The sequence below is a fragment of the Dromiciops gliroides genome, chromosome 5 (genome assembly GCF_019393635.1).
Source record: "Dromiciops gliroides isolate mDroGli1 chromosome 5, mDroGli1.pri, whole genome shotgun sequence".
Lineage (NCBI taxonomy): Eukaryota > Metazoa > Chordata > Mammalia > Microbiotheria > Microbiotheriidae > Dromiciops > Dromiciops gliroides.
Genome location: NC_057865.1, coordinates 272,986,178 through 273,004,312, shown reverse-complemented (window position 1 = coordinate 273,004,312; position 18,135 = coordinate 272,986,178). Strand labels below are relative to the sequence as shown.

The 18,135-nt window shown below is 46.1% G+C and overlaps 1 protein-coding gene across 2 annotated transcripts in view; it reads right to left on the bottom strand.

The window, feature by feature from the left end:
• The window catches only part of ELK3 (ETS transcription factor ELK3), a 94,471-nt gene that overhangs the window by 13,073 nt on the left and 63,263 nt on the right, over positions 1-18,135 (bottom strand). For both annotated transcript variants that reach the window (XR_006353204.1, XM_043965662.1), the window contains exon 3: positions 11,330-12,136. Coding sequence is in view for 1 of the 2 variants with exons in the window: in XM_043965662.1 (XP_043821597.1) it covers positions 11,330-12,136 (807 nt within the window). In the remaining variant the exon portion in view is untranslated. The remainder of the gene's footprint in view (positions 1-11,329; positions 12,137-18,135) is intronic.

Below are 18,135 nucleotides of genomic sequence, written 5' to 3'. Positions count from 1 at the left end.
CAACAACTAAAAAATTAAAGGATGAAAGGGGGAAAAAAATAGCCACAAAAGTGACAGTCCAAAGACCATATGTGAGACCTACCACTTCCATAGACCACCATTTTTTAAGGACGATGATGTGACTTTAGCTTTAATCATTTGGTCACAATTTGGCTCAACCTCAGCTTTGTTTATTAAACCTACAAATATGTGCCAGGCACAGGGCACATACTTAAGTTTATTTGTTGTGCCCAACACCAGGTATCTTGTTCTTTTGGCTTTGCTTCCTTCACTCTCCATGTCATTTCTCTAAAGTGCACTTTGACCCAACACTATGAAATTATAATGACCAAGCTCCACTCTCCCTTCCCTTCCCTTCTCCAGGGAACAAGAAAACATACATTCCCTTCCTTCTCTGGGGGGAGGGGAGGTGTTGGAATGTGCATACAATTAATCAGTCGATAAGCATTTATTTAAGTATCTACTACAATGCCAGACAGTGTGCAAGACCTTGGGGATAGAGATAGAAAAATGAATTATTAAAATGAATGCCTTATTCATCTTATATATTGCTGAGCCTCTATGTGGAGATAGTCCTGGGCTAAGAATGAGCAAGACCTGGTTATGGGGCAGCTAGGTGACACAGTGGATAAAGCACCAGCCCTGGATTAAGGAGGACCCGAGTTCAAATCCAGCCTCAGACACTTGACACTTACTAGCTGTGTGACCCTGGGTAAGTCACTTAACCCTTATTGCCCCACCCAAAAAAGAGAGAGAGAAATTAAGTGTGCATCACTGCCAGGGAGGCAGCGTAGTCCAGTGGAAGGAGAGGGAGGGCCTGGGTTCATGCCACTTCCTACCTGTGAGATCCTGAGTTTAACCACTTGGGGCCTCAGTTTACTCATCTGTAACAAGAGCAGGTTGGCCCGGATGCTCTCTAACATCAAACTCTGACCCTCTCCCAGGGTCTTGCACTATCTGTGTGTGAGGGAGAATGGACCATAATTCTTGACCATTACTGAGATCAGCATTGAAGGCATGGAAAAGACAGCTCATTCCGGGCAATCAATAACCTTAGGCGCCAATAGCCACACTCAGCTGAAGACTCCAGCCTTTACATGTTCCCATGTCCAACCACAAGAGGGCCCCTCATCAATTTTTCATGGAGGAAGTATTCCAAGGTCCCAGTGCCCATATGCATGAAGGGCTCCAACCCAGCTGGGGGGAGGACACTCCCTCCAGCCCCAGAGATGGCAGCTGCCCTTTCTAAGCCTGAACGGGTGGCCACGAAGGCCACTGCCCAGTGGCTGGCATTCCACTTAGAGAGCAAGGCTTCAAAAAACAGATGTGCCGGCTAAATAAAAAAGTCCCAAAAACCAAGCAAGACCATCTGGAGGAGACGACTAAAATGAGCTTGTGGATAGAAATTTGGCCTCAGGGTCAGAAAGACCTGGGTTCAAGTCCTACTTCTGACCCGTTCTGTCTGGGTGGCCCTGGGCAAGTCGCCTTACCTCTCAGTAACGGACAACTCTGCTAGGCTATGAACAGAAGAATGGGAGCCAATGGGCATTGGCAGCGGGAGGGTCTCCAGTAGGGATTTCCCTATATCAGGCAAACCAAAGGTCTAGCCCAAAAAAAGTAATTAATCCTTTGAATAATATATAGATAGATAATCAATTACCAAGTATTCATTAAGTGCTCATCTGTGTGCTAGCCTATAGGCATGTGAAAAGAAATGCTCCACTGGCTTGCCTTATGGGGCACATCCATGCAGCATCTTGGATAAAGCTTAGAGACAGGAAGGCTTGAATTCAAATGCTACTTCAACTTAAAAGCTATTAGTCGGGTGCAGCTAGGTGGCATAGTGGATAAAAGCTCTGGCCCTGAATTCTGGAGGACCTGAGCTCAAATCTGGCCTCAGGCATTTGACACTTACTAGCTGTGTGACCCTGAACAAGTCACTTAACCCTCAAAAACAAACAAACAATCAAAAAAAAAAAAACAGGAGAGTGCATTCTGGGCATGGTACAGGAGCAAAAGAGAGAATGCCCACCTCACCTATGGAGAATGGAGAACGGGCCAGTCTGACTGAACATCAGGCACATGAGGGGCACTCAGGCAGGCTGCGCCTGGCAGGGTATGGCCCTCAGGCAGAGTCGGCATTCCAAAATCTGCATCCATGGGGGGATTTGAGATTTTTGCACATTTCAATCACAAGGGAAGACACCAGATTGTACCCTAAAGATCCAGTAGCTTGAAGAGAATGTTTTGAATGCTTTTTAGCTTTAAAATGTTATCTGACATATATGCCAATAAATACAGTGATACCGACTCTTCTTCTCGCCTGCCCTTTCCATCCCTCTTCTCCGTGAAGATCATATCATCTTAAAGGAGAAAACATTTGGTGAGGGATGGTGATAGAGTCCCAAAGAACACAGCAATGGAGTCGGAGGACCTGGGTTCACATCTTCTCTCCGATGCTTAGTACCTTTAGCAAGTCACCTCCCTAAGTTTCGGTTTCCCTCATCTTGAAAATGAGGGAGTTGAATTGGATAACCACTGGGTCCCTTCCAGCTGTAAGATTATGATACCATGACCCCTTTACAAGTCGCTGGGCCTCAGTTTCCCCACCTGTAAAATAAGGGAATTAGAACAGATAACCCCTCATCATACACCAACTCTACATCAGCCTCAGTTTCCTCATCTCTCAAAACAAGGACGTTAGAATAGATGATCCCTGAAGCCCCAACTCTAAAACCTTCTGGTCTTAGAATTCTCTCAGCCTCAGTTTCCTCATGTGCAAAATGACAGCCGGCCCTAGATTTACAATCTTTTATCGCTTTGGGAAGGTTCAGGGGAAGCCTGATCTCAAGCTTCTGCTAACTCTGACTTCTGTCAGCTTTCCTTAGCCTTTTCCTCTAGTGAAGGACAACATCTTGGGGCCGGTGAGCGGGAAGGGGCCGCCTGTGAAAGAACTGAGGCCTCGGCCAGGACTGGTGAGAATGGTGGGTCGTTCAGAATGGAGGAGAGAAGGAAAAGGAGAATTCCCATCAGAGGGCTGCCACTGCACCAACCACTCCCTCCTACTTCTAGCAATCCCTAAGCCCCAGGACTACAGGCATTTGTTTTATCCAGGGGAAGGAGGGAGGTATGTGAGTGATCTTCTTCCCCCCATTGGGGGCTGCTCTCCCCTAGGGGAAACCTAATGAGAAAGGGGGAGGGAGGGTAAAGACAGCTGCTGCCTCCTCCTCCTCCCATGAGAGTGGGTGGGGTATGGTTTGGAAACCTGAGAATGGCAGGGCTGCAGACTTTAGATGCATCATGGGCCATATTCCCAATACAATCGACTGCCAATGATTTTTAATTTGCCGGGAAGTATGTTATCCTTATTACCAGAGCAGAATGTTACAGTGAAATGTTAGGAGACTTGAGCCTTCATTAGGGAAGGGAGCTGTCCAGCGAGCAACTGAGCACCCACCCTTCACCTTAGCAGTGATTAGGGCACCAGGTGACTCGCCCAGAGTCGCACAGCCAGCAGGTGTCAGAAGTGAGGCTTGGATCTCACCCACTTATAAAGACAGCTCACTATCCACCATGGCTCACTGCCTTTTCTCTAGTGACAGAATTAAGGAGTGAAAAAATAAAGCATATTCTAAGGAAGACTGAAGAACACTGGTGCAGCAGATAAAGCACTGGGCCTGAGTTCAAGGGCCAGTCACTTAACTTCACTGCCTCAGTTTCCTCAACTATAAAATGGGGGTCATAATAACATCTACCTCGGGACTGTCGCAAGGATCCAATGAGGTGACATTTGTAAAGGGCTCAGCACAGAGCCTGGCATAGAGGGGGCACCTAATAAGTGCTTGTTCTTTCCTCTTTCCTTCCCATCACTTCCAGGCATTTGCCTCTGACAGCGTACACAAGGTTTCCAATTAAGAGTGGAAAGAAATCAGTTGAAATATGGATGATTCCTAAATCAAGTCTTGGCCTCTTTCCTAAGACCCAATCCTGGATTCCTTCTGTCCTGTGGGCATGGATGGTCCTCCATCACTTTATTTTTTGTTTTTGTTTTGTTTTTTCAGGGCAATGAGGCTGAAGTAATTTGGCCAGGGTCACACAGCTAGTAAGTGTCAAGTGTCTGAGGCCGGATTTGAACTCAGGTCCTCCTGAATCCAGGGCCAGTGCTTATCCACTGCTCCACCTAGCTGCCCCTGACTGCCTCTCTTAAAGAGAGTGACTGCATGCCCCTTAAGTCTTCAATTCTCAAGGCCCATCATCCCCAAGTCCTTTAGCCAGTTCACAGATGGCATGAACTCAAGGCCGGCCACCATCTTGCCTTCCCTTCCTCTGACTACTCTCTAGCATATCAATGTCTTTCCTAAAATATCAGTCCCAGAACAAAACGCAGTACTCCCAGTGTTGTCTGAGGCAGGCAGAGGGCAGGAGAACTCCAGTGGGCAGCCAGTCTGATGAAGCCTATGGACCCCTTCTCAGAATCTGATTTTTAAATGCATAAAACAAAACACAAAAAACAACAAAAGAAACCAACTATGTTCAAGTTCTCAGACCCTAAGTTAAGAAATGATATGAAATGGGCTAAGGCTTGTAAAGCATTTAGCACAATACCAGGGGCACAATACTTATCCTTTCCCTCCCTCTTCCCATTCTGTCTAGTAATGACTTTTTTTTTTGGTTGCCATATCATACCACTGACTCATATCCGAATCTGCAGTCCATGAAAATCCCCAAATCTTTTTCAGAAGAACCACTGCTCAGCCATGTCTCTCCAGTTTCTAACTGTGTTGAACCCAAGCATGAGACACGCCATTAATCCCCATTAAAATTTCATCTTGCTCCTGTCCTCCCCATGTTCTAGCCTGTCTAAAATCTCTTCCAATCCTGTTTCTCCAGTCATTTGGCTCCAACAGGTTCGTTTTCTCTTTGCTTTATGTCATCTGCTGATTTGATAAGCATGACTTCCAGGCCTTTATCCAAGACACTGATAAAAATGTTAAACCATGTAAGGCCAGGAATAGCTCCCTGGAGCACTACTCACTCAGAGCAGGGATTTTCTTAACCTTTTCTGAGTCACGGAGCCCATTAGCCATCTGATGAAGCCTTCACAGAATGATGGTTTTAAATGTGTAAAATAAGATACATGGGATTACAGAGGAAATCAATTCCATTTACATAGTTATGGATTTTTTTTTTAGTTCATATAGTCCAAGTTAAGAACTCTTGCTCAAGAGATCTCCTTCCAAGTTAACATTTAACGATCAGTGACTACTCTTTGGGTTACAGCCACTCAACCTGTCCCAAATCCAAACGACTACGCTATTGTCTAGCCTGAATTGCTGCTTGTCCACAAGAAAGTATGAAGTTTTATTCAAATGCTGTACTAAAATCTAACTGTTGTTACAGCCCCCCCCCATCTACCAACTCTAGAAATTATGTCAGAGAAGAAAACAAGGTAAGTCTGGCATGACCTATCCTTACTGAAACCATGGTGGCTCTTTGCAATGGCTGCTTCCTTCTTTAGATGTGCACTAACCATCCCTTTAAATAATGTGTTGTGTTGCCCAGAGTTGAAGCCAAACTCACTGAGGCTACAGGGTGCGGCCATCCTCACCCCTACTTGGGAAATCATCATTTGCACCTCTGCAGTCATCCTCTTGAAGGCATTTTATAATGGCTCAGCCTTAAAGCAATACCATGATTCTAAGAAAAACAATGGCAGTGGGTGCAAGCAGGAGACCTCGAGGGGCAGTTGAAGGGCAAACCCAGCCTGCCTTGTGGGAGTTCTTCTGCCCCGGGGCCAAAAGGAAAATTAAGAGTACTGGGGGGGGGGGCAGCTAGGTGGTACAGTGGATAAAGCACCAGCCCTGGATTCAGGAGGACCTAAGTTCAAATCTGGATTCAGACTCTTGACACTAGCTGTGTGACCCTGGGCAAGTCACTTAACCCCCATTGCCCCACAAAAAAAAAATAAAAGTACTAGCAGGGCAGCTAGGTGGCACTGGGGATGGAGCACTAGCCCTGGAGCCAAGAGGATGTGAGTTCAAATCCAGCCTCAGATGGCTACGAGCTGAATGACTCTGGGTAAGTGACTTAAGTGGGAGTGCTGAGAGAGAAAGAGAGAGAGAGAGAGAGAGAGAGAGAGAGAGAGAGAGAGAGAGAGAGAGAGAGAGAGAGAGAGAGAGAGAGAGAGAGAGAGGGAGGAGGGAGGGGAGGTCACTTCATCTCAAAACCCCTGGGGAGCTCTCCAGTGTATGAGCAATTCTGGGTCTCCATTTGGTAGAGAGGGTCTTTGTACCAATACTTCCTCTGCACTGATAGAGACACAAGTCCAGTTCCTATCCCCTCCTTACACAGCCAGATGATAGAGAATGAGGGTAGTTACCACCACGTTTTCCATCCTTTTAAGGGAGGACAACTCAATAAGACAAAATCTAATTTCTACATTGGCCCTGAGCCAATCACTTAACCTCTAGATGCCCCAAGAGAGTCCCTGAGACTACAATTTGCAGAGTAGGCACCCATCTACATTGATAGAGGGAGTTTCCTCAGACATTCTCTACAGCAATGAGATCTCAGTTTGGGACCAAAACAATCTGAACTCAGAGGGCTGAACAGCTTCCTGCTCTGAATCTATATCGGACCGCACAAATGCCAGGTTCCAACTGGATGGTTTTGGCATTCTTGGGATGCATGAGTTAGGCTTGGGAAGGATCTGGAGACATCATTCAGTCTGGCCTCCTTGCCCTGATCAGCTGTGAATTAAACCCATCTGGGAGTCCTGCACTGGAGAAGTCACTGGCAGGTAAAGAGATGGAGGGCTGGGTGTGTTCTTTTGACAAGCCAAAGCCCTCCCATCTTGCCCCTACCTGGCAAACCGCCTCCCCCCCAACACACATCCACACCCAACTGTATCTCATACCTAGCATATGACTATAGCCTCAAGTCATCACATCAACTTAGGAAATGAAAGAAGGATGCCAACTTTAAGGTTACAAAGCCCAGTACAACGTCAGTGCTGAATCATCCATGTTTGCTTGTTGCTGCTTATAAAAAAAACATCTCGGGACTTGAATATCCCTACTCTGCTGGTGAATCTACCTGCTTTGTGACCAAGTTCAGGATTCTGAATATGGCGAATGAGACAGATGAATCACAGGGCTGCACCTGGGGAGGGACGTTCCTTAGCGGGAATGCTCTACCCTGATGATATAAATCCAGACCACCACCACCACCCCCCCAATCACAAAAAAAAAGACTAATTTCCAGCAGATGGACAGCACAAGGTATAGAGTCAGGATGTCTCCTGTCATAGATACTTGCTAATTATGGGACCCCAGTCAAGTCCCTTAACCCCCATCATCCTTGGTGTTCTCTGTGAAATGGGGATGACAGCCACCTGCTTCACAGTAGTGAGGATCAAATGACAACATAGAAGAATTTTTTAAAACCTTAAAGCCCCAAGTGAGTGCTAGCTATTATTTTTTCCAGTTCTGAAGAAAGCACGTTGTCAAATGTATCGTGCTATGCAGCTAACATTGTTTCAGGTGAGGGGAATGGAACCCGGAAACCTGAATTCTGGTCTTCGTTTACTCTGACCCTAAGCCATGATATGATCTTGGGCAAATCACTTCCCTCTCTGGGCCTCATCTGCCAAATAAGGGGGGTGGAGCTAAACGGCCTCTCATGTTCAATAACCCTTTTACTGAGATCATGAGTTCAGCCTTCTGCTCAACCCCCTCATTTTGCATAAAAGGAAATTGAGGCCCAGAGACACAGAGTGAGTTGTCCTCGGTCACACAGGAAGTAAGGGTCAGAAGTCAGATTTGAACCCAAGTCCCTGAGACTGGAACCTCAGTGCTCTTAATCCTCTCAGGCAGGACCCACAGGGCCACTGGCCTGATGATGACTGTTCTGTCCCTTTGCACAGGTTTTCCTCATTCCTAGTACACCCTCCCTCTTCACCTGCCCCGGAATTCTTTGGAGGCTTAACTTAAATGCCACTCCCACATCTCTCCTTAGAAATTATTTTGTATTTATTTCCTTATGTGACCATAGATATAGATTTCGGGGGGAGGTACTGACACCAATCCCCTCATTTCAGAGATGAGGAAACAGACCCCAAGATGTGATGCGATTTGCCCTGAGTCACTTACACCTGGTAAGTGTCTGAGGCAGGATTTGAACCCTGGTCTTTCTGCCTTCAAGTCTGGCACCCTACCCACTGAACCACACTGCCTCTCACTATACAACTGTGTATCTGTTCTTTCCCTCCAGTGGTAAGGCATCTCCTTGAAGACAGAAACAATCTTGTCCTTATTTCCCCTTCACCTAGCACATAGTAGGGACTCAAGAAATGCTTGTTGAATGACTAAATGAAGGGTGAGAAATCAGACTTCTTCTGAGGCTGCTGGGGTGTGGAAGGATGCAGTTATCAGGTCACATTCTTAGCCTGTTGGAACCAGGTCTCCAGAAACGGTGACGTACAAATACCCAACCAGGACCAGAACCCCATCCGCCCCAGCGTAGTTTCAGACCATTCCTGGACTCCTGACATTTTCACAGTGTTTTGTTTTTTCTATTCTAAGAGCAAAGGAATTTCATGGGAGAGCGTTCTGTGACCGTCCAAATTGGTCTGCAGTTTCCAAACAACTTTTATTCCAAGCCCTAGAGATCTGGACTGTCCCTGGAACATTTAGTTTCATGACATTTTTTGCTTAGTGCAAAAATTCCTGGTTTGAATGGGATAGAAACCCATTCTGACATTCTGTAATCTATCCCTAATTCTCATCCACCATGCCACCTATGTCACGGCCTGTATGTGGACTCGGGCAAGGCCAAAGCTGATCTTCCTCACACTCGCATAAGGTTCTTCTAAGCTCCTGCAGTCAAGTCCCCTTCCCTGCCTGAGCCTCAGTTTCCTTATCTGAAAAAATAACAGCACGCATTTATATGGTACGTTTAGGTCTGCAAAGAGCTTTACAAATAGCTCATTTTATCCTCACAACCGCCATACGTGGTAAATGCTATTATCATCACCCCCATTTTATGGATGAGGAAACTGAGGCAGGTTAGGGTCAAGTGACTTGCCCAAGGTCACAAGCTAGTATCTCAAACCAAATTTGAACCCTGGGCTCCCTGATTCCAGATCTATCTGCCACCTCCAAGGCTTCTTCTAGTTTTCTTGCCTCCAAGTCAAGCCAGAATAGGCATGAGAGAGCATCATTTCCCACATAAAGCAGACAGTAGAAAATGTACCAACTGCATCCCACTTTTCATGATTTCATTCACTTAACCTGTCTAGGCTCAGTTTCCTTGTCTGTAAAATGAGGAAGGTTGGCCACCCTCTGTGATCTGAAAACCCAGTGAGGGGTGGGAGAAAGAGAGAGCCTCTGCCCTGGGCCCCTGGGTCCTTCGCTCTGAAATCTAAGATCCCAACATCACCTCGGAGCCCCAGCCAGACAAGCGGAGGCTTCAGACTCGAGGAATGGTGGGTAAAGACCAACAAGCCGAGAGCCACTAAGGTCACTGGGTCACTTCTGTCCTTCAGCTTCCTCATTTTAAAAGCATAAGCCTCTCTCGGGCCCAGCCAGCTTTGACATGATATGAGTCTAACTGTGGCTGAGCTTATTTGCAGCCCCTCTGGCTGTCCTGACAAGCTCTCCCTGGGAGGAAAAGGCCATCTGGTTGAGACATCTGTCACCCTGATGACTGCCAGAGCTCTTGGAATCGATCTGGCTCACTGGCCCCGTGTCATCCTCCTCCCCCACCGCCTCACATGTACTGGAAAGAGGGTGCAAAGAAAACAGGACTAGACTCAGAAGGCCAAGGCCACGGGCTAGCCTTGTGGCTGGGCCATGCATGAACTGTGACACTTTGGGCAAATCCCTTCATCTCAGAGCCTCAGCTCCCTCATCTGTAAAATGGGAAGAGAAACATTTCCACTACCTGCCTCACAAGGCAGTACTGAGGACAACCCCTAGTAGACTGGGAAATGCTCTATAGTAATGTAATTGCTACCATTAAGATCGCACCTTAATGGCTTTTTTGGTTTGTTTTTGGTTTGTTTTGTGTTTTTGTTTTCTTTGTGGGGCAATGAGGGTTAACCGACTTGCCCAGGGTCACACAGCTAGTAAGTGTCAGATGTTTGAGGTCAGACTTGAACTCGGGTCCTCCTGCTTTATCCACTGCGCCACCTAGCTTTCCCTGATCTCACTTTAATGTTACAAAGTGCTCCATAGAGATGGGTGTATGCACATGTATAAAACCTCATTTGATATTATGGCAAAGATGCACGACCTATTGTTCTCACTCATGCTGAGGACTGGGTGGTAGGAGACAAGGTTCCCCAAAAGAGCCAATAACCAAGTGATTATTAAGTACCATCTTGTGCCATGCACTGTGCTAGGCCCTGGATAGACAAAACAAACACTAAACACTTCCTGTCCTCCAGGAAATAAGGAATTGCCAACCTTTATAAATCACTATAATTTTTCAAAGCACTTTTAAATATTCTTTTATCCACAACAACCTTGTGATGTAGGTAATGTTCTCTCCATTTTACAGATTTGGAAACTGAGGCAGGCACCAATTAAATGACTTGCCCAGGGTCACATAGTAAGTACCTGAGGCGGGGCCATCTCCAGTCGTCCTAATGTATTTCTTGCCATTGGACCCAGATGGCTCTGGAGGAGAGAGCCTCCTTCAAAGACTGTAGGCTCCCTGAGGGCAGGGACTGTCTTTGCCTTTCTTTGTACCCCAGTGCTTACAGTTTCTGGCACACAGTAGGTGCCACATAAATGCTTATTTTCTCCTCCTTCCTACCCCAGTGAGAGCTTGTTGACTTCCACCCTTCCCCTGCAGTTACCTTCAGTTTCCCCTGGTCTATAATACAGAGTTCATCATCCTGTAACCTTAAACTCATTTGCCTTTCTGAGCCTCATCTTCCTCCTGTCTGTGAATTGGGGATGATGACTTGATGCAGTCTAATTTAGAAGGACCCTAATGGGAATCAAAGAGCTGACAATGGTGTAAACAAGAACTTAGAGATCCAAGTTAATAGGGACACATCCCTGACCAACATCCAGACATTTCTCCTGTTAGTGTTCTCTGTGGAGGGAAGAAGAGTAACTATGCATGTTTCCATGGTGACACCGGTCCCATTTCATGGGTGTGTTTCCATGGTGACAGAGGTCCCATTTCACAGGGATGACTGTCCTCTGACCATGACTATGCAGAATGAGCCTGGCCTGCAAGCTCTGGGCCCTCTGTCCTGGCTCCCCAGAACCGGGCCCCACCATTGGGGCCCTGGACAGCCTCAGACGAGGGGCCTTACCTGTGCTGTGAAGAAGGCCGGAGTGAGAGATCCCGAGGGAAGGGCTGGGCTGTTGAGGGCAATGGAGCCGATGTCATTGCTGGACAGGACGAGCGGCGGGGCAGAGATCTCCAAACCTTTGGGTTTTTTAGCCTTTGGGGGAAGAGATGGCGATTTGGTCTTGGAGCCTGAGGATAGATTCAGAGGCTCCAGAGAGTCCGGATCCCGGCAGCTGGCCTCCAGGAAGAGACTTCTGGCTTCCGAGGGCAGCGGGGAGGCCGGGGACAGGGAAGGGGAGCGAGAGGAGGACGGGGAGGTGGAGGCCACGCTGGCCGCGCTGGGCAGCATTAAGGACGAGATGTGGGCCGAGACCGAGGAGGTGAGGAAGGCCTCCGAGGTGGAGGGCAGGGACACCGCGGGCCTCAGGAGCTGCTTGTCTGTCTTATTGGTCACAAACCTGATGACCGTCCTGACCTCGTCCGCCGGGGCCGCCCCGTCCAGCGGCTCGTCCAGCTTCTCCACCTTAATGGGCTGGCTCTGCAGGGAGTTGATGGTGAAGGACGAGTAGAGGCCCGAGTGGATGTACTCGTTGCGGCTGGTGCTCTTGAGGGCCGCCAGGCCGTGCTTGTGCGGCGGCGGCGGAGGCTGCTGGGGCTGCTCCCCGCGGCCCTCGCGGCCTTCCGTGGGAGCCGCCTGGCAATCGGCCGCCTCCTGCAGCAGCAGGCTCTCCCGGCTCAGCTCCACGGCGTGCGGGTCCATCTTCAGGATCTCCGGGAACGAGACGAACTTGTACACGAACTTCTGGCCGATCACCTTCTTGATGATGTTCTGTGGGGACAAGAGGACAGGGCGGAGGCGTCAGTACGTCTGTACAGGAAGGGAGGCCCAGCCTGGGCCGCAGGATTGGGGGTGGGGGGTGCAGAGGGTCCCCCGAGGCCCAAGTCGGGCCTAGACCAGGGTCCCGGGAAGGGAGAAGAGGGGAGGGGAAGGGAAGGGGAGAGGAAGGGCAGGGAAGAGAAAAGGAAGAGAAGAGGAGGAAGGAGATGGGAAGGGAAGATAAAGGGAGGGGAGGAGAAGGGAAGAGGAAGGAAATGGGGAGGGGAAGGGAAGGGAAAGGAAGGGAAGAGAAGGGGAAAGAAGGGAAAAGGAAGGGAAGAGAAGGGGAAGGAAGGGAAAGGAAGAGAAGAGAAGGAAGGAGATGGGAAAGGAAGAGAAAAGGAGGAAAGGGAAGAAAGGGGAAGGGGAAGAGAAAGGGAAGGGAAGAAAAGGGGAGGAGAAAAGAAGGGGAGGGGAAGGGAAAATAGGGGGAAGGAAAGAGAGGGGAAAGGAAGGGAAAGGGAAGGGAGAATCAAATCAAATTCTATTCTCTGGAACTTTTAAAGCAAGTATGTAAATCTCCAAAATTAATATCTTTTTAAAAAGTTCCTGCTAATTCTTAGAGCTGGAATTCAGAAGTCTTAGGACAGACTCCCAGGTATCAGCTTCCTCTGGGGGGGGGGGGAGGGAATACTTCTATTCACTGCCAGTATCTTGGACTCTAACCCACATTTCACCAACTGAATTCTGTTGGCTCCACCTGATCTCATTTTCACACTCATAGCTAAATTGATGCCAAAAACAACTTGCAAAATTTCACAGCCAGCATATTAAAAGTGCCCCTTAGGCCAAACGTTTGTAGCATACCTCATGGGAATTTAGAGTTCACTACCTTAGGGGCAGGGGCAGCTAGGTGGTAAAGTGAAGAGACTGCCAGCCCTGGAGTCAGGGAGACCTGAGTTCAAATGTGGCCCCAGATACTTTCTAGCTGTGTGATCCTAGACAAGTCTCTTAGCCCTGTTTGCCTCAGTTTCCTCAACTGTAAAAGAACTGGAGAAGGAAATGACAAACCACTTCAGTATCTTTGCCAAGAAAATCCCAAAAGGGGTCACAAAGAGTTGTATGTGACTGAACAGCAACTAAAGAACCACCACCAACTTGGGAGTATCCTTGGGTCTTTATAGGATCATAGGTTTCAAGCTGAAAGCAGGTAGTTTAATACTGAGGATCTTAAATCCAAGTTGAAAAGGGCATTTACAGATGAGCAAACTGAAACCCATAGGTTCAGACAGTTGGTCAGCAAACATCTATTAAGCACCTACTATGTTCCAGGCACCATGCTAAGTGCTGGAGGAAGGGAGGAAGGAAGGAAAGAAGGAAGGAAGGAAGGAAGGAAGGAAGGAAGGAAGGAAGGAAGGAAGGAAGGAAGGAAGGAAGGAAGGAAGGAAGGAAGGAAGGAAGGAAGGAAAAGGAGGAGGAGGACAAGGAGGAGGTCATTCCTGCCCTCAAGGAGCTCATAGTCTAACAGAGGTGAAATGACCCATGGGGGGCACAGGGCAGTAAGTGGCAGTGCTGGGATTTGAACACTGTCAATGTTGTGTCTATGCTGATGTCTAGGTGCTGGGCAGACCGAGTTTCTCTTCTAGCTTCATTTACAGATGGAAGCAGTCTTGTGGTGGATAGAGTTCTGGACCCAAATCCTGCTTCAGGTACTTGCCAGCTGGGCCAGTCACTCAACCAACCTGAACCTCAGTTTCCTCAACTATAAAATGAACAGGTTAAACTAGAGGGTCTCTGAGGTCCCTTCAAGCACTAAACCTATGAAGCTGTGACTTAGTGTTTTTGTTGTTTGGTAGTTTCAACTGTGTTTGACTCTTCGTTACCCCATTTAGCATGTTCTTGGCAAAGATACTGAAGTGGTTTGTCATTTCCTTCTCCAGCTCATTTTTTTGGGGGGGAGCAGAGCAATGGGGGTTAAGTGACTTGTCCAAGGTCACACAGTTAGTGAGTTTATGTAAAATGTCTGAATCCGGATTTGAACTCAGGTCCTCCTGAATCCAGGGCTGGTGCTTTATCCACTGCGCCACCTAGCTGCTCCCCCACCGTTTTTTCCCCAGCTCATTTGACAGAGGAGAAAACTAAGGCAAACAAAGGTTAAATGATTTGCCCAGGGGAACACAACTAGTAAGTTGAGGCCAAATTTGAACTCAGATGAGTCCTCCCAATTCCAGGTCTGGTGCAACTTAGCTGTTCGAACCACAATATTAAAAGAGGCAAAAGCATATGAAAAGATCAGAAATCAAAATAATATCAAATCCTGAATAAAGAGTCAGGATAACAGCTCATAATAATCTACTGAGAGAAGAAGGGACTAAGTACATGAAGATAACAGAGAAAACAGGATTTCTGGGAGAAGAGCCCCGAAGGATTTTGACCAAACTCCCAAAGGAGGTGACTGCTCAGATACCAGTGATGACCAGAAGCCAATAGGATCTAAACAGGACAGGGCTCTACCTGTGTGACCTTAGGCAAGTCACTTAATCACTCTGCCTCATTTTCCTCAACTGTAAAATGGGAATAATAGCATTTAGGAATGTTGTAAAGATTGATGAGATAATATTTGTAAAGGGCTTAGCACAGGGCCTTGCACATTAGGAACTTTAAAAATGCTTGCTTGTTTCCTTCTTTCCTTCCTTCCTAGAAACAAAAAAATAAATAAATAAAAAAGAGGGGGGAGGAAAAAGAGGGTTTTAGAAATGAAAGATACAATGGACTACTGGAGGAGGTAAAGATTGATAGATATATCTTAGCTCAGGAGTTCTGAGTTTCAGTGGGACTAAAGCCAATCAGGCACCTGTGCTAGATTCAGCATCAATATAGTGTCCTAGGGAGGAGCGAGGTTTGCCTCAAGAGGAGCAAAATAGCCTAGATTATAAATGGAGGTCAAAGCTTCCATGCTGATTATTGGTGGGACGATTCCATGAGCGGCCAGTGCATTTCTACCCTGAGTAACATAGGGAAATCCAGTCAAAAAATGTTTTTTAAAAAAGTTGATAAGAAATATGAAGAATTCAAAGAAACTTGAGAAGACTTTTATGAACTGATACAGAGTAAATGGAATGGAATCAGGGGAACAATTTACACACTGACCACAATCATATGAAGGAAAAAAATTAAGATTATGATGAGCCCAATCATGACTTCAGAAGCCCCTAATGAAGCATGCCTCCCCACTCCTAGAAGAGATCAGGGAGGAGATGTTCCCATTTTCAGACGAAGCCAAGAAATATCAACTCCTAGCTTGACTTTGCTTATTTATTATAAGAAAAGGTTTCTGTTTTAGAAAAGGTAGGCAAGTAGTAGATAAAGATAGAGATACCAAAAAAGAACATCAATGAAATGCACAGAAAAAAAAAAAAGGAAAGAGAAGCTTAAGTGATAGAAACAGGGCAATTTTGTTACTACCTTAAATGTATTATGTACTTAAAAAATAAAGTATAACAGGATTCATGGTTTTATATACTATCCCCTTTCTTCTGTTTCTTTTTATATTGCAATGTTGGTTTGTTGATAATTAGATTCATTAACAACAACAAAAAGAAATCAAAAAAGAAAAGGCTTTTGAATGGGAAAGTGAGGTAGATGGTGGAAGCTTCCACCATAAATAACCACAAGGTCAGGGCCTATCAGACGTGAAGTGGAGTCAGGAGACAGAGAAGCCCTCCAGTCGCCTGGAATATTTCATAACAATGAATAATGGGATTCATGCTTTTTGTTGCCTGGCAACCTAGCAAGGGGTCACCTATGGCGGACTCCACTAAATAGCTTGCCATGGTTTCAGGACAATCAAACCTATCTACTCTACCTAGTAGGCATTGAATCAATCAGCTCATTTTTAATTCCCCATTAAATTTTGATTCACAAGAAATGGCTGGCCTGTCTATATGGGTATTTGGAGAGAGAATAATGGAATTGGAGATGGGGTACAATTATGGTGCCAGAGGAAATGAAAATTCAACCCAAAGGGAATCTATTCCACTCTAGGGTGGGAAAGCTAATGATTTCTTCAGAATATCACTTCAACTAAAGGTTTTAGATTGAAACTCCCTAGTGAAAAGGACTTATACTTTGCATGATTATGCATGCAGGAAGATGCCAATAGAATCTTTCACACCATTAATAACAAGATAATCCTTTCCCCCTCCCCCCATTAAAGCCCATGTGTATTTATTTCTGTTGCCTTATAAGTGTGTTCTAAGATTATTGCATAGAATCGAAGAATTTTAAGGTTGTAAAAGACTCTATGGGTTGCCTCATGCAACTCCTATTTGTTAGAAGGACTTTGTCACCTCCTTGAGGGGTGGTTGTTGTACAGTTGTGTCCAACTCTCCGTGACCTTATTTTGGGGTTTTCTTAGCAAAGATACTGGAGTGGTTTGCCATTTCCTTCTCCATTTTACAGATGATGAAACTGAGGCAAACAGGGTCAAACACAGCTAGAAAGTCAGCGAGGCCAGATTTAATCTCATGAACATGAGTCTTCCTGATTCCAAGCCCAGTGCTCTATTCACTGCCCCATCTTGCCTTTTGCCTTTCTTTGTATCCCTAGGGCCTGGCTCATAACAGACACTTAATAAATGCTTATTGACTACTGACTCTTTTCTTCAGTGAGGGAAGGTGAGAGGGAGGACATGGGAAGTGAAAATAAATGCTAGTTAGAGGTAGCTAGGTGGCGCAGTGGATAAAGCACCAGACCTGGATTCAGGAAGACCTGAGTTCAAATCCAGCCTCAGACACTTGGCACTTACTAGCTGTGTGACCCTGGGCAAGTCACTTAACCCCAATTGCCTCACACACACAAAAAAAATTTTTAAAGAAAGAAAATAAATGCTAGTTAACTGGAAAAAAATAAAAGTTTAAAAGAAAAAAATGTTCTTTATTGAAAGCTGTGAACCAGCTCCACCATTTCAGAAAGCAATTTGCAATTATGCTAAGAAAATGGCCAAAATGTCAATACCCTGTAACCTAAAGATCTCACTGCTCAAAAATGATTCACTTAACCAAAATTAGACCCACCATCTCCTGCACAAGGCTACTACAGAGAATTTTCCCAAAGCTACCAATCCCTTTGGAGAATGAAAAAGCCCCAGGCCCTCTTTTCCCAAGGTTTCTTTCCTCCCAGTGTAGATGCCCTCTGAATTCCCAACTTTCTTACCCCAAGGTCCATGGAAGAAACAGATTAGTGAGATAACTGTGACAGCAGGTAGTTCTGTCCCCAAGGATTGTCATGGTCCCTGGACTTGCCCTTTCCTCCAGGATTAGCACTGAGATGGAGGTCAGCAACCAGAACTAAAAGAGAGACTTGGAGGTTGGTATTTTTCCAGGTTGTACCCTGGAAAAGAGAGAGTGTGATGTGGGAGGGGCACTGGACCTTGAGGTGGTGAGTCTTGGCACTAACAATAGTAATGTCATCAGCCTCAGGACATAGGCAGTTGCCCCATCTACAAAATGAGCATGATGGCAATGCTTAGCTACCTTCCTCCTCGAGCTGTTGGAAGAAGCATACTTAAGTTACTTGCCCATGAAATGGAAAAGGGCTAAACAAAGTAATGGAATATTACTGTACCAGAAAAAATGATGAATTCAGAGAACCATGGTGCTCAGTGAAGTAAACACAACCAATAAATCAACATACACAATGACTACAATGTAACTGAAAAGAACAGCAACACAAACTGGGCACTAGGTAGTTCTGATGAGCAACATGTTCCTAAAAAAAGAGATGGAAACAATGTACTTCCCTCCCTTTATTGAAAAGGCAGGGCACTATAGGGAAGGAACACTGCATATACCATCATGTTCAGCTAATATATTAGTTAATTTTGCAGAGAAAACTGAACTTCTTAATCCTTTTCTTTTTTTCTTTTTTCTTTTCTTTTTGCTACAGGGAAAAGCTGTCTGGGAGGGAAGGAGAGATCTATTTAAAAACAAAGGGGATGAGGGGCAGCTTGT